General features: G+C 36.9%; 1 protein-coding gene across 1 annotated transcript in view; it reads right to left on the bottom strand.

Annotated features, from left to right (window-relative positions):
* POLN (DNA polymerase nu) overlaps nt 1-12,811 on the bottom strand; it is a 96,401-nt gene that overhangs the window by 76,550 nt on the left and 7,040 nt on the right. The window contains exons 3-7 of the mRNA XM_061992588.1: nt 11,374-11,862; nt 10,793-10,977; nt 8,892-9,004; nt 5,388-5,545; nt 942-1,010 (exon numbers count right to left, since the gene is read on the bottom strand). Of these exons, the coding sequence (XP_061848572.1) occupies nt 942-1,010; nt 5,388-5,545; nt 8,892-9,004; nt 10,793-10,977; nt 11,374-11,862 (1,014 nt within the window). The remainder of the gene's footprint in view (nt 1-941; nt 1,011-5,387; nt 5,546-8,891; nt 9,005-10,792; nt 10,978-11,373; nt 11,863-12,811) is intronic.

Here is a 12,811-nt window from a genome sequence, read left to right as displayed (position 1 = left end):
CATCTATTCATCTTTTAAATATCTCCAGGGATGATGATTCTACCATCTCCCTTGGGCAGCCTATGATGGTGTTTAACAACCCTTTCAGTGAATAATTTTTTCATGATATCTAATCTAAACCTCCCCTGGTCATTTTCTCTTAGCCTATCACTCACTACTTGAGAGTGGGGACCAACCCCCACCTCACTACAACATCCTTTCAGGTAGTTATAGAGATAAGGCCTTCCCTCAGCCTCCTCTTCTGCAGGTTAAACAAACCCCAGTTCCCTCAGGAAAGTTGTTACAGAGAGCAAACAACAGGCATAAAAAACCCCACTAAGTGACCTCTTGAGATGCATCCTGCAATAAGGGCTAAAACAGAATAAAGTAGTTCACTTGGAAGGGACTTATAACAATCATCTAGTCCACTTCAGGGCTGAGCAAAACTTACAGCACATTACTAATGGCATTGTCAAATGCATCCTAACACTGACAGGCTTGGGGCACCAATCACCTCCCTGGGAAGCCTGTCCAGTGTGCAAACAGCATTTTGCTTCTACAACCTAAACTGAAAGACTGATGAAATTTTTTGTTCCCAAGGAACAGATTAAAAAAATCCCATAGTTGTACTGTGTTTTAATTTAAAATACCAAAAGAAAAGTCACAACATTCTGAACATTTCCCATTCTTAGCATCTTCATTTAAATATTTAGTTCACTGTTGCAGAGGAAAAGTTTCTTCTAAAGATTAACCTTGAGACCAGTCATTGTCTCCTTCTGGGAAAAATGGAAAAATTTGTTGGCAACTTTATTTTAAATTTTGACCAGCACTATAAAACAATAAGGACTGAAGCCCTCTATTTAACTTAAGTGGAGATTCTGATTTGAATGAGGAGTGCACTACTAACTCTAATTCATAATACCTCCAAGGTTGTACCCGAGTATCTGTTTTTTATATCTCACCTGTAAGTGATGAGCAAGGTCCATCATTACATTATAAAGCTTCTTCAAGTTCACATCTAAGTTTTTATACTGATAGAAAGAAATGTTTTAAAAAACAAGTTTTAATAAATAAACAATAAATTTAAATAAAAACTATTTAGAATACTATCTTTTTGAAAGTATTAAATCATAAATGTATTTTTCTGTATATCTCGACGTTCGATATTTTAGTAATGATGTTGTACCTCTCACAAACACAATGAAAGCATAGAGTAGTACAGCTCATGAATACTCAAGATTTTACCTTTTGCCTTCAGTTACATTTTGCATAGACCAGTTAAGGAGAAACAGTATCACTACACTGCCTTTGACATTGAAATTAGAATTCTATTACTACTTGTAGAATGAGGAAAATTCCTTGCCATTTTTTTTCCTGTCAGTACCTGCCACTCTTCTGTGCCTGAACTATTGACCTGCAGCTATCCTACAGGTTTCTTACCTAACTGCTTTCATGAAATACCTACAAGCTGGGAGAAAAAACAAAAGTCTACTACAAAAGAAATATATTCTGCTTTTTCCACTCAAACTGAGCTAGGAAGCGTTTTCCATGCCAGAGTAAGCTCTCAGAAATTATGCTACCAAATCTGACTTTGCTGCCCATTTCATAGTTTCATGGGTTTATTTTATGTGTTCAGAATCTTTCCTTTGGTCTTTCTGTAATAAGAAGTAGTAAAGAAAAGGACATTTTTACTTGTTATCATATTTACACTCTCCTCCAAGATTGCATAGACAATTAAGACAACACTCCCATTTGAATTAAACATCCAGTATTTAGTAAAGAACAAAACCAAGATCCTATCATCTGGAAGAGTATATACAATGTAACTAGATGTGGCATCCCTCTACTAAACTGGATGATGGTAAGCTACTAATTATGAACTAAAACAGAAAGATTGCCACTGAAATTGTTTCCAAAAATACTTTCTTAACACACCGGATATCAGAATACTACCGTCCTCCAAGGCTTTTCATCTGTCCAGCCAGAAGAGTAGCTCTTTCGAAGCAAAAGCAGGTAAGAATAATCAAAGTGTCTGAGAAATCTCCAAAATTCTTCCTAAAGGAGGGTCTCTACAGTCTAAAACGATCTCCAAATTAAGGATTTTTCAAAAATTAAATCAAAGATTAAATTAATATCCAATTAAAGAGTGAGGGGGATCTTCCCCTCTGTTCGGGGAGTTAAAGACTCCGAGTTTGGGAGAAGGTATCTCTGGACAACTTTTTCCAACTGGACACGGTCCTCTGCAGAAATTATTCCCTGAGCTAGATGACATTATGTCCTCCTTGTCTTTACAATGACTCACAGAACCTCCTGGTTGTTTTTTCTAGGGAGTGACAGTAAGCATGGGCTGAGACACCATTACATCTGCATACTTGATTCTGTGCCCTCTGTGCAAGAGCCACCTGTAAATCAACAGGTGAACTTAATCCATCTTCCAAACAGTGTATAAAAATCTACCTTGTACACAAAACTCAATTTTGGCCTACTGTTTGCAAAACAGGCTCACTATCTGAAGAAAAACAAAAGCCTGGAGCCAAAGCACTGCAGCAGACACAGACTGACAGGAACTATGATTCTTCCATTATTTGTTCCAAACAGAATGTAGAAGGAATCCAAATTACTTGTTGCTGTAGAGACACAATAGAAGCAGAACTGACTGCAAATTAGTTTCTACTAGGACAAATTATACCCCATTATTTCTACAGAAGCATGCATTCTGGCACACAGCTGAGGAAGAAGCAGCACAAGAACTTTATTATATTGATCCAACTAATTTTTAAGAGAAGAAAAGAGCTGACCACAACAGAAATAAGGGAGTCATCTGTTGTTTACAAGAAGTTATGTTTCATGCTGAAAACTCAATTACCTGTCTTTTGGGGTAATCTCTGCTGCAGACACATTTTCCTACCATATATCATAAAACAAAGGGGTACTAGCATTGCAGTTGTTCAGAACATGCTTAAGACTGGATCATAGTTTTCTTTATCTTGAAAGGACCATATGACTCAAGATAACAGCAGATAAAACTAATTCTATGTAAGCTGATATCTGTTAGTGGGAAGCATGTCCCAGCAAAGCCCCAGCAGTAGAAAAGAGAGTTAAAATGGGGTAGGTAATAAATTCCACTGACAGCCCAAGCAGGCCCCTCATCCGCTCAAGGGCTAATGTTGTATACAACTTCAGTGTTGTTGGTGTTGCTCATTTTTAATAGAAAATATGGACACCAACTGAACAGGCTTCCCCTTGGCCTACAGTAGACTTGAACACTGCAAGGCTGAGAAACACTAGGCCCTTGGAGGTAGGATGCAGAAAACTTTTTTCAGTGCTGAAATATCTAGAACCACTAGTAGTTATCCTTCTAGTCCTAACTCAAGTAAGTATCCTTTTATGATAACAGTCTAGTCCAAACTCCTAGTAAGGACTTGAGTGAGGACTTCACTCTACTCCAGACAGATTAATTTAAGCAGGCTCATACTCCAGTGAAAAAGCATCCAGAAAATCTTGTTCATACCCACCAGCTCTGGAACAAAGAAGCTGTCTGTGAAATGCTCTGCTTTCAGTAGACAGTCTACTTGATCCCACTCTGGAGGTGGAAGTCCAATGCCAGGCTTCAACTGACACCAAGATCATCAGCAAATGCAGCAACAACAAAAGCAGTATGACGCTCAGCGTGTTTCAATAAAAGTTTCCCAGTGTACGGACTCAGTAAAGGTTTCAAGGTATATGGACTATGACCCTGTTCACTGAGCCTTTGGCACAATATCAAATACAGACACAAGTGGCAAGTGCCATATATTCTGTGTTAGAAGGGGGTATTGGTGAGTAGTGGGCTACAGAGCCAAATAGTAGTCATTCCAAGAACTATGCTGCGTGGACAGAACTAGCACAATACAGAGGGACCTTAACTGAAATAGTGAGGCACAAGACAATTTATCACCTGGCATGGATCCCTCAGGAATATAGACAACTGTTAGGAACTTACCAGTAAAGTCAGAGCAAGAAAGCTGAATAAATCTGGCAAAGAGCTAGGATTCACAGGAAGAACTGTGACTCACTGAGCAAATAGAGAAGCCAAAAAGAAAGTGTGAGAGTCCAGGGAACAATTAGTTGTGTAAAGGAAAGAGGCGGGGAATAGCCACAGGATGTCAGAAGGAGGCATTAACTGGGACTTGCGTGAACAAACCAGCATAAAGGCACTGGAGATGGCTGGGACAAGGAAACAAACTAGTCCTGATCTAGAGCAGGAAGGAAATAAGACTTCAGTATTGAACTCAGAGGTGGGAATCAGGATGACAAGGTTGAGAAATAGTAACTAAGAATAGATGCGATATATGACGAACAACAGACTGAATTAAGCTAAGGAAAGACAACATTAAGGATGCTGACTCACTGGAGGGGACATCACATACAGAAATAACCAACAAGTTAACACATCCTGCCTGTTTGCCTGCCCATTCCCTACACTATCAGCTTAATTCATCAAGTAGCTTCTGAACAAGCACAGTTTACAGTGTTTTACAGTAAAGTGGCTCTGGCTATCTCAGAAACATCTATACCAATGGCTACTAACCTCTGTCACTAAATCCACTTGTCATCTGTGGATTTGTAGCTTAGAGAGTCCCTATAACCATGGTACAATTCTCATGTCTGAACATGTAATGCCTCTGAAAAGTGAAAGGTTTAAAAAATCCCCATAATTTAGGTTGCTGCACATCCATTTTTACCATTCAAACCACCTCTGAAGGTTTATGTGGCCAGAGTAGACAACCATGGTCCAAAAGAAAAATACCAAAATTTTATAACATTCAGTAAATAAGTTTCAACAGAGAGTAAAACATTTCTATAGTGCTGGGAATAACCTCAAAAAGTTTATCATACATTTTCTCTTATTGAGAATAAAAATTCATGGATTTTTTATGCACATGCTTGAAAGTTCACATTTGACTCCCTGCTGTTCCTCAGCCTGTGACGTAGTCTCTTTTCCAGCTGTGAAATTCAGCAAAATTGTTAATAACAATTAACTAAACACAATCTACAAGTTTACAGGAAAGAGAGCAAGCCATTAGACATTTTGGAAAGTAAAGCTGGAAATTAGTTTGCAAGTAAGTAGGGAGAAAAAAGATCATTTTATACATTAATTGTTACTGAATTCTACAGTATTGAAGCAGAATTTTATATCTGTTCCTGAAGAATATGATCCTGTCCTGGTAGAATGCAGTGAACCCTTCCCTTCTCTCCTTTCTTTAAAACTAAACTTCCAACTAGTAGCATTAATAGAATAATTTTCTTCCACCAGAAAAACACTATCTGGGTGGTTATTTGGCAATATTTTGTAAGCAAAAACAATTCTTTCTTCATTTCCTTCCCCTTTTAAACCAACCACAAATAATTTAAAGCAAACTACTTACTGATGCATTTCTCATACTGTCTGTGTCTGTATTTACTGTTCCCATAGAAAAAGGCTTTTCAAAATACTTCTCTATTAAACATTCAAAAGAAGGAACTGTGTCGCTGGGGTTTATCAGCCACGCTGCAATCCTTGGATCTAACACGACACTATCAGCAACTACAAAGACAAGTTATTTCTGACAATCAAAATATTTACATTACCTCCCATCCTGAGAAATACCTCTAAAGCTTTGCCCATCTTTCCTGCAGATGCAAATCATAAATAGACAAGCATTTGTACTACAAAAGTATTAAACATTGAATTTGTAACTACAAAAACCAGTCAATATCATGACTACATATGAGTAAGTTCAATATTGAATATTTTTGAGAGGGTTGGTTTGTGCATTTGTTTTTTGGTTGCTTGTTTTTTTCAGGTTTTAAAGTGTAAGTAAACCTATGGTTCTCAAGATTGACTGTAAAAGCCTCTCTTATGAGTGAACAAGTTCAAGTTGAAGATTTTCCTGTGAGTGTCTCCCTCAGATACAATTTTGTTGTTGCTGTTAATTGATATCCACAAAATTGCTTTTGGGGGTCAGGGAAGAGAAGATTTACTTCCTAGCAATGACAATTCAGAAATCTTTAATGTATTATGAATTCATATATGGTTGCCTAATGCACCGTTCCCAAAATTCAGAATCCTTTGTCCTATAGGATCATATGTGCCTAAACTGCACTCTCACGTTCACATAAGACACACAGAATGGAGCAAGCCTAGTGCTGCAGAAGTTAAAGAAATGTTAGTGAGTTAGATAAAGTGCTACTGTGGTTAAAGAAATGAAATCAGCTCAAAATATGTCCTATAGTATTACACAGAAGAAACTAGTAAATAGATATAACTGTGATATATTCAAAGATAGATCTAAGTATCCTCCCCAGTAACTCCCATATAAGTTCAAATGACCACCCACTGGTACATTTATAGAGAAGTGCAGACCATGCAACCTGACAGATTCTGTTAATAAGAAGTAAACATACACTATGCAAGTTACTCCTGCAGGACTACTGTAAAGAGAACTAGTCTTGTTTACCTCCTCTGATACTACTGCTTCTGAAAAGAATTTCATGGGACTGCTCAGCAGATGTCAGGGAAGGAGAAATTTTGCCCTTGAATCAGCTTGAGCTCTGCTGGAGTGGCCAGGTAACGGAAGGGTACTTCATCAGCATGGTCTCATACCAGCATTTTGTGTTACTCACTATCCTTTTCTCTGAATGTAAACAGCTATCCACCTCAAAAGTTAACAGATGTTAAGAAACAGACTCGGAAATTGTCTCAAGGATAACTTCATGACAGTACTACTAAGAGAGTTTTCAGTGATGATTGCAAGAACAGACTCATTTTCTTAAGTTTCACAGTTCCGAGATATGTCAAACTGTACCCACTCCAAACCCAAACTCTGGCTGTGCCCATGGGATTTCCACTGCTCTTTCAGCAGAAAGTAATTCCCACAGGAATGTAATAAACTGACAACTGCAACAGACAGATTCGCCGTGAACTCAAATGGTACATTGTGAAGATACAGATTAAGAAACTCATCCTCACTGATGGGAGTAGCATTCGGCAGTTGATGGCTGCTGGAAAATGCCAAGAGGCTATAGGAAGGCTCTGTCTAGTGAGATGGTGGCCATTCACAACCTCATGTGAAGACTGCAGGAAACAAGCATGGATTTTTCTAGTACAATTATATCTCACAAGGTACACAGGGAAGAAAAGCATTCTGTTACCAAATAGCTTGAGATACCTCAAAGGTCTTTTTCTTATAGCTATTGACAACGAGCATGAGAGTCTCTAGCTGAAAAAGGATTAACAAAAACCCCAAACCATTAAACCCCCCTAACCGTTCATCCATCCATTCCTTCCTTCCCAACTAACATTTTCACCAACAATGACTGTAGCAGTAATGAATCATAGTGACCAATCCTGGAATAAGGATGCCTTATAATAAGGCACATATGGAACTGAGATAGAACAAAGCTGAAAGGAATGAAGAAAAACCAGGGTCAAGCTGGGATGATGAGACAAGTCTGTGGTGATAAAAGCATATATACCTCAAGATTGTGAAATTGTATTCAAGTCCTGTCCTCCTCCTACTCTGAAACATTAGACAGGGGGTAATGGGATGAAGCTGGACAACAAAAAGTTCCACTTAAATATAAGAAAAAACTATTTTACTGTTGAGGTGAGGGAGCCCTGGCACAGGCTGCCCAGAGGGGTTGTGGAGTCTCCTTCCTTGGAGGTCTTCAAGATCCGCCTGGACGTGTTCCTATGCCACCTGATCTAGGTTGACCTGCTTCTGCAGAGGGCTTGGACTAGATGATTACTAAAGGTCCCTTCCAACCCCTACCATTCTAGGATTCTATGATTAGTGATTGCCAGTGGAAAAGCATGTCATATTTTACTACTGAGGGTTAATATATCTGTAGGTATTTCACTGTGCCCAGCGATGGGCACACTAGTTTGAGAATGAGTGTCATCCTTCAAGTGATTGCAGTCAACATGACAGAAATTTCAGTATTTGATTTACATTTATGGGATTTTTTTTACTTTAAAAAGGCACAGGGGTTTGTGTTGTTTGGTGTTTTGGTTTGGTTTTTACACCATAGTTGGAGTAACGAGTAAGTATTGACTTATAAAAGTTAAAAAAAAACCTTGATAAGAATTCTTTTGGATACTAGAAGCTTCAGATTCAAATACCATGCATCATATGGCATCTCATCCAACCTACATCTAGTATTTTCTGTGTGTATAGCTTATAAAATCATCACTATTACCAGTACCATCATGACTTCCCATTCCCAGAGCTGCCTGTTGTGTAGAACCAGATTCTACATTGTCATCACTTTATTGTGATTTACTGATGAAAGCCTTCAGATGCTGAACACAAGCTGATGGCTCCACTGAGGGAGTCCCTGCTGAAAGGTCACACTTATTTCTGTAATTCACTTAGCACTAGTCCGATACACAGAACAAATGCCTCAACAATATTTACATCTTGTATCTTCTGTTTGCAGTTGCTTTTAAATCCATATAAAAAAGTGTTCCTATGAAGAAAACCGGGAGCCATTCAAGTGATTCCTAATTCTGACAACTACAAACACCTCTGGAATTTATTTTGTCCTTTCCTCTTAAACAGAGAAAGTTTTTCTATGGTACATGAACCATGAAGCAGTTTGACCTTTTCAGCTATACTTTGAACTGTGTTGAGAGCTTTTGTTTCCACTAGAAGCTATCCTTAAATTATTCAGTGATTTGATTCTTACTCTGAGAAGAAATACATCATCTTGACATGCCAGGCCTCAGGTCACAACCTCTCCTAAGAAGGGTGCTCTTCTCCATGGTACTAAAACTCTGTTTTCCAATATATTACTTAACCCCCAACCTAGTTACCTCTAAGCCTAGTGATTTTAACATAAACATCAAAAGCACAGTGACTACAGGATTAGATCATAGATTAGATTGTTACCTTGTTTCCAGCTAATTTCATTACTATAAACTTGAAGTAGAGTCCTCAGGAAATCTTTTGCATTGAAGCAAATAATTGGAACTTTGCAACGCAGCATTTGCAACAACACTTGCCTGCACAGAAGTAGTTCATTAACACACTATAGTGCTACTACAATTAGTGCATCTATTTACTTTACACATTTAATTAGCATCTAACACTTAACAGTCAACATAAGACATTTTTTTATTCCTGTAAGAATATTGTATTCAAATATGAAATCAGCAATAATACCTGAAGCTCCATTCTACAATAAATGAAATACCCCTGCAGATATGCCTTACCATGCATTCATAAAGGAAACAAATCCTTCTTTGACACTCAAAATTAAAACAATCTTAAGCCAAAACAGCAACTGGTATCCCTGTAATACTTCAATATACTCAATTAAATCAGGGGTTTCTGAATTGATGTAGTATTGTAAAATCATGACTTAAAAATTTCTAGACAATCTAAATTGCCTTAATTGCCCAGAATTCATAAGTTATTTAAATCCGGAACACTTCATCTTTGTCACATTTTCCCATTCCTTAGGGAAATGTCTATCGTTCCTATTCATGATATTTTGAATACATTTTTCCAATTATGTATGTTAGTATGGATACATTTATATTTCAGAAGTTGTTTCTGTCTTTCTTTATAAGCTCTGTTTTGGGCAATACAGACTGTTTCTTTTAAGTTTACAAGTTTGCAAGTTTACTTATCTTTGGTGTCATGAAACCACAGTGCCAAGTTTTTAGACATACTAGAAATTGTGTAGATCAGAAGGTATTATTGTATGCCCTCTAGATCCACTATTAAACAACTGCACCTTTCTTACAATAAACAATTACCTATAGGTTTAATCTGAATTCTAATACATTTATTCAACTTGTTTGCTCTTGCATTTTTACTGTTCATACTTGCAAGCTTTGTTAACCTTTTATGTTCAACTCAGAACAACATCTTTTCAAACTGACAAGTTGTTGTTAAACTAGCTGTCAATTCTGAAGCACGGATAAGCAAAATTATTTGTTTCAAGTCACAGAGGCACAGTGGCAGGCATGCAACTAACAACTAATAAATGACAAAACATTTATTTTCAAGATACATAACCCAAATCCAGTAGTTTACAATAAAGCACTTACTACTAGAAGTCACATAATATTCTAATGAAGTTTTAACGTGTGACATATCTCAGAATCAGACTCAGCTGTCACTTCTCCATTTATGGGATATTATTTCAAAGTTAATAAGTAAGGAATAAAAATGGACTTTGATACTATCAGGAAGTTTAAAACATAATTAATCTTTAAAAAAAATTAGGCCAACTATCAAACATAAAGCATTTAGTTTAAAATATTATCTTGTAATTGATCTAAACACTATTACTGAATATAATGAAAAATTCATTTGGGATCTCAAAAGCCATTTAAAAAGCTGATTGTGCTCAAAAAAGGAGCTCAAAGTAGCTGTTTACTGTAATGTGCATAAAAAATTTACTACATAAGCAATGCAGCTCAGAAAATGGAAGGAAAGACACAAGAAAGATACACCTGGAAGAATCATGGTTTTTGGCAACCTGTATAGCTGTAAACTGTTCTTAAGAGATTTCTGGGTGAATACAAACAGGCCCTACTGAACTCCCTACCAAAATCCTAATCAAGTTCTGGAGGGCTGCAGTTAGTGATATCCTGAGCCCAAAAGAATGGCCTATTTTTATTTGATTTATATTAGCCCAGACTTGATAGAAAACTAACACAACTAATAAAAAAATCAATGAGCTTGATGCATAAGGAGATTAAACATGCGACATGTAACCAACACCACAGTTGCTAAAACCATATGTAAAACAAATCAGTATTTTTCCTACATACTCTCACCAAGCAAATTTCTTTGGAGTCTGTTGTTCCCAAAGAGATGAGCATTCAATTTTTAAATAAATTAATTTGCCATTTTCATTAGCAGCATTCCAAGTATAGTCAGTTGAAGAGGAACTGGGAGGACACGCATGATCACTCTGATTCTTCACTAACACAACAACTCCTTTTACTGATGAGGTTAAGGCCTGTTAAATAGAATTACACCAGTGTTTCTTCTAACAGGTTTTATGCAATCCTATACAGAAAATCTCCCAAATATTATACAGTATGAAACCTATTATGTACACTACAATTGGTGCATACATCTCTGTTACAGTAGAGGGGCACATAAGTGTTGTCAGCCTTGAAACAAAAATCCAGTGAGATATTGTAAAAAAGAAAAAAGTATTCTAATTCAAATGGTCTTACTTTAAGTATACAAATGCCTGTTTAGCCCAAGCTGTTTCATTTTTTTAAGCTTTATTTAACAAAATAAAAGAGTCATAAGTACTATATTTATACTTTGGTAAACAATACACAAACAGTCCAGATCCTAGGCTCCTGATGAACATGGTTTTGTGTTTTGCACATCATTCACTAACCTGCTCCGAGTTGAGCTGTGAAGAACCATCGTGAAATATCATAGTAGTTACAAAAGCCACTGCCTGTTCTACAGCTGCAAGTAATTCTCTTTTTTCTTCACATCCCAAGCTGCTGATATCACAAGGACAATTTTCAGAAGACTCTGTTTGTCCAGAAATACACTTGTATCTTCTTTCATGTGAAGAAGTATAGGTATTTATAGGTAGTTTTCTGGTTTTCTCTGAACAGCATGTAGGAATATCTTGCTTTCTTTTCAGAGGAGGAGCTGTATTCTTTTCACCATCCTTCAGATTTTTTTCTTCTGCTGAACGCTTTCGTTCTCTAAAACCCAGTGTTGGCATGTCTAAATTCTGGTGATAGCTCACTATTTTGGTATCTTGACAGCAAAGCATTTTGTTGGTATGTACTGTCCTGACTATTTGATCAGCAGTCCTTTTTTCAGTGCTGACAGAAGTTTTTAATAAGGCAATTGTGGAATCACGAATCTCCTGGAAAAATTGGAATTTTTTTAGTGAATCAATTATTCAGATTAGGAGAAATAAACATACACAAGTTCATTCAGGTAAGTTTTGAAGGAAGGGATAGTCTGTGAAAAAATATTGTTACTACCAAATTGGAATTAGTTTATGGGAATCACATTACATAAATCAAAATTCACGTTATATTAAACAAAATTCAAGTATTTATCAGCAAATACTATTTTGTTTCTATTGTTTACATCCACAGCTTTTTTTATCTAATATTAGTCCAACACTAAAATCAACAAATTAACAACTCTAAGATGCGTCTAGTCCACTAGCCTGTCTTCCATAGTGACTAGACTTCATTAGTGACCTTTGTCTGAAGAGAAGAGTCCACTCGTTTCCATCTTTACCTTCAATATTCAGAGTTTTTTCCCTGACAGTTTAGTTTATTAAAGAACTTTTGGCATGGAACCACAATAACTTTGAAAATTGAAGTACATTGAGTCAAATGGATCTCCACTATATTCTAGTGGAGAATTCTACTAGAATATAGTACTATATTCTGTTCTGTTTAATCCATGATGACCAGAACAGCTTTCCTGCTCCAGAGGGTCCATGGATCCCTTTAGAGCAGCATGCTATTAAATAGCATTAGGCAAGAATATGCATGGCAGTGTTATGATTCTACTCCTTCATCCTTGATTTCCTTGGTATGTTACTGGCCCCAGTATTTCCATACTGTTTATTTTGCTAGTTTCTTCCACAAGCTCTTCAGCTGATTTTCTGTCTTGTTATCAACAAACAAGGACTTGGGAATGACAACAGGCAACCTTTCCAAGATCCCCAAGGTAAATGCATGTTTAACTATTTACAGATAGGCAGGGTTGTACCTTCCCTCAATACATCAACAGGCCTTACAGGAGCTGACAAGCTGTCAGCTCCCAAGACATTTGAAAAAACAATGTATTATTAG

Source organism: Colius striatus, chromosome 3, assembly GCF_028858725.1.
Source record: "Colius striatus isolate bColStr4 chromosome 3, bColStr4.1.hap1, whole genome shotgun sequence".
Taxonomy (NCBI): domain Eukaryota; kingdom Metazoa; phylum Chordata; class Aves; order Coliiformes; family Coliidae; genus Colius; species Colius striatus.
The sequence above is the reverse complement of the archived record's forward strand: the minus strand, read 5'-3'. Positions and strand labels throughout refer to the sequence as shown.